At 43.4% G+C, this 3815-nt stretch overlaps 1 protein-coding gene across 1 annotated transcript; it reads right to left on the reverse strand.

Moving 5' to 3' along the window:
- Nucleotides 1-1021: 1021 nt before the first annotated feature.
- LOC132063395 (uncharacterized mitochondrial protein AtMg00860-like) lies at nucleotides 1022-2482 on the reverse strand. Its single transcript, XM_059455918.1, has 2 exons — nucleotides 2383-2482; nucleotides 1022-1347 (listed from the first exon to the last, which is right to left on the reverse strand). Exons 1-2 carry the CDS (start codon nucleotides 2480-2482, stop codon nucleotides 1022-1024), a joined length of 426 nt encoding a protein of 141 aa, XP_059311901.1.
- Between the last annotated feature and the right edge of the window lie 1333 nt (nucleotides 2483-3815).

The following is a 3815-nucleotide window of genomic DNA, read 5'->3' on the forward strand; positions in this document are numbered from 1 at the left end:
ATCCACAATAAACCAAATAGCATCAAACTTGCCTAAAGTCTTCGATAGACATACCACGGAGTCCACAGCTATCCTCTCCCACTTCCATTCTAGAATGGGCATCCTCTAAGTCATACCAGCCGGTCTCTGAAGCTCATACTTAACCTACTGGAAATTCAAACACAGGGAAACGAACTCCATTATATCCCTCTTAATCCTACCCAACCAATAAAGCTGCCTCAAATCACGGTACATCTTTCTAGCGCTCGGATGGATGGAATACCTAGAGCTGTGAGCCTTCTCCAATATCAACCCAATTAAACCACCCACACAAGGAATGCAAACGCACCCCTTTATTCTCAAAACACCCTCATTATCTAGAATCTCTTCCTTAGGTTCCCTTCGCAACACCTTGTCTCGAATCTTGCACAATCACATGCTCAAACTGTTGAGTTGTAATCTGCTCTAGAAGAGATGACCTCGCCTCAACACAAGCCAAGATCTTTCCCAGTTCTGAAATATCAAGCCTCACCATACTATTAGCCAAATACTGAACCTCTATAGCCAAGGGACGCTCCTCAATAATCAAACACGCCAAGCTACCCATACTCACCGCCTTTCGACTCAACACATCCGCTACCACATTAGCCTTGCCCGGATGATAAAGAATGGTAATGTCATAGTCTTTTAGCAACTCCATCTACCTACACTTTGTCGAATTTAGATCTCGTTGATTGAACACATGCTAAAGACTACGATGATCCATGAATACCTCACAATAAACTCCATTTAGGTAATGTCTCCAAATCTTCAAAGCAAAGACTACGTACCGCCTACTCTAAGTCGTAAGTGGGGTAGTTCTTCTTATGCTCCTTCAACTGCCTCGAAGCATAAGCTATCACCTTGTCTTCTTACATCAACACACAGCCTAACCTAATCTGAGAAGCATCACAATACACCATAAAGTCCTTTCCTTCCATAGGTAATGCCAAAATCGAGCTGAAGTCAATAAAGCCTTGAGCTTTGGAAAGCTCTCCTCACACTACTGAAAAGCTATATTGTTTTGAGTCAACCGAGTCACATGGGAAGCAATATATGAGAACCCTTTCACAAAATGACTAAAGTAACTCGCTAAGCCTATAAAACTTTGAATCTCAGTCACTGAAGTAGACCTAGCCCAACCTCTGACTGCCTCAATCTTTTTGGGATCCACCATGATGCCATCCTTCGACACTGCATGCCCTAAGAATGCCACCGAGCTAAGCCAAAACTCACACTTTAAAAATTTAGCATACAACTTCTTCTCTTTTAACAAACCAAGCACCATCCTCAAATGCTTCTCATGATCTTCCTTGATACGAGAGTACACTAAGATGTCATATATTAACACAATAACAAACGAATCTAAGTTGGGCTTGAAGATACTATTCATCAAATCCATGATGTGGGGGCATTTTTAAGCTCGAAAGGCATCACCAAGAACTCATAGTGACCATAGCGAGTCCTACAGGCCATCTTCAGAATATCCTTCGCTCTAATCTTCAACTGACGGTAGCCCGATCTCAAATCAATTTTAGAAAACACCGATGCACTTTGAAGCTGATGGAACAAGTCATCTATGCGGGGTATCAAATACTTGTTCCTGATTGTAACCTTGTTCAACTGTCGATAGTCTATACACATCCGCATGGCACCATCTTTCTTCTTCACAAATAGTACGGGAGCACCCCCAAAGGGAAACACTGGGTCTAATGAACCCCTTGCTCAACAAATCCTGTAACTACTTTCTCAACTTTATCGGAGCCATACGATGGGGGGATAGAAATAGGTCGAGTGTCTGGCTCTAAATCAATATCACGATCAGGTGGCATACCGGAAAAATCTATGGGATGACCTCTAAAAACTTACTAACTATTGCTACCTATTCTAGGGAAGGAGTATCCACACTCATATGCCGGATATGCACCAAGTAAGCTAAACACCCCTTATCTACCAACTTCTTTGCCTGAAGAAAATGATATAATCTTCTTCGGAGCTGGATTAGGAGTACCTTTCCACTCTAGTCTCAGGATGCCTGACATGGACAACGTGACCGTCTTGGCATGACAATCTAGATTCACGTGTTAGGGAGATAATAAATTCATTCCCGTATAATATCAAAATCTGCCATACTGAGGATCACCAATTCTACCCAAGTATCGTAACCCATGAATGTAACTATACAAGACCGACAGACTCGATCTACTATCACAGAATCTCCGACAGGAGTAGAGACACGAATAGGCACATTAAGTAGATCACAAATCATATCCACACCCACAGAGAAATATGTAGAAACACATGAGAAATTAGATCCCAGATCAAATAATATCGAAGCTGCCCAATAACAGACTAAAATAGTACCTGTGATAACCGCAACAGAAGCCTCTACCTCAGGTCTGCCCGAAAAAAGCATAGCAATGAACCCGTCCACTCTCAGACTGTGTACTTCCGTGGCCACCATGGCCAGAATGAGCTCCACCCCTCACTGACTAAGAGCTGCCCCTGCCGGGCTGATGGCCACCTCTCCAAGATTGATAACCACCTCTGCTAGGCTGCGAGCCACCTCTACCGGAAGATCCAAATGTACTAATTGATGGGGCTGAAGCCCTGGGTACCTGAAATCGGGAACCTTGTTGAGCTCCTCCCTGTCTGGGTCTAGGACACTCCCTCGCGAAATGCCCTGTGTCACCACATTCATAGCAAGTCTTGCCCGTTCTGGGATGCAACACTGATATAGAGGAACCATAATACCCTTCATGATCTGAGTGTCGTGTGTAAGAACCTCGAGAAATCTATGCAAAACTGAACTCACTATGCCTAGAAGGGCCACCTGCTGAAACCTAAAGTGCTGACTGAATGGGGCGGCGTAATGATACTGATAACTTTTGCTAATATGGCCCCCACCCGTAGAAGAAGAATCACTTAAGCTACCAAATCTGTGAATCCTCTTTTCATCACCTCTATCATAAGCCTAAATCCTCGCTGACTCATCCTCTGTGGCTTGATCCACCACAGCCTAGAATGAAGCCTCAAAAGCTACTAGTTGTAAAGTCGCCAAGAACCCTTAACGAACCGCCTCACCCTCTCTGCCTCTGTGGGGAGTAAATGTATTGTATATCGAGCTAAGGCATGAAACCTAGACTCATACTCCGTGATCGACAACCCTCTCTGCTCTAAAATGGTGAACTCATTGTCACGACCCCAACTTACGGGCCTTGCGGGCACCTACCATATTACTAACTAGTAGGTGAACCCTTACCAACGAAGTACCCCTTTTTAACCATGACAATTATCACCCCTATTCCGTAATGCATAAATATCAACAATAGTAACACCCAGTACTTAATTAAATGCTCGTTGTTACCCTAATTACTATTTGCACATAACTTTCATTAAATTATGAATACATCCATCCAAACTCTATGTCCGAAGACCTAATCATGCAACCTCCCATCAACTCTAAATGTGTATGCGATTCACTAATCAAAGTCTAACTCAAGTAAACCGTAACCTACCTCGATAACGAACAGCTACTTGAATTTCCAGGAATTACTCACCCTCCTAGCCCTTATCCGAATCCATGAGAGATGATAGTTGTGGTGAAAGATGTGGAGCATGTTGGAAAAGCCTCTTCTCTTGGTGTCAAGCGTTTTTCTTCTTGTGAAAACCTAATAGCATCCTTGGAGGGTCTTTTATTAAAAACGAGGGTAAAATATAAAATTGAGTATATAAAACGCGTCTATAGGCCCGTCATGTCCGCTACAGTGGACTTAGCTTCGCTATAGCGGGACCGC

The sequence above is a fragment of the Lycium ferocissimum genome, chromosome 1 (assembly GCF_029784015.1).
Source record: "Lycium ferocissimum isolate CSIRO_LF1 chromosome 1, AGI_CSIRO_Lferr_CH_V1, whole genome shotgun sequence".
NCBI classification, from domain to species: Eukaryota; Viridiplantae; Streptophyta; class Magnoliopsida; order Solanales; family Solanaceae; genus Lycium; species Lycium ferocissimum.

What these genes read in the sequence shown, in the direction of transcription:
- LOC132063395 (XM_059455918.1), bottom strand. Translation starts at nt 2,482, where the DNA reads ATGGTGGCCACGGAAGTACACAGTCTGAGAGTGGACGGGTTCATTGCT. An exon ending in TTCTGTTGCGGTTATCACAG is followed by an intron (nt 1,348 to 2,382) that starts GTACTATTTTAG and finishes ATGACATCTTAG; the next exon opens with TGTACTCTCGTATCAAGGAA.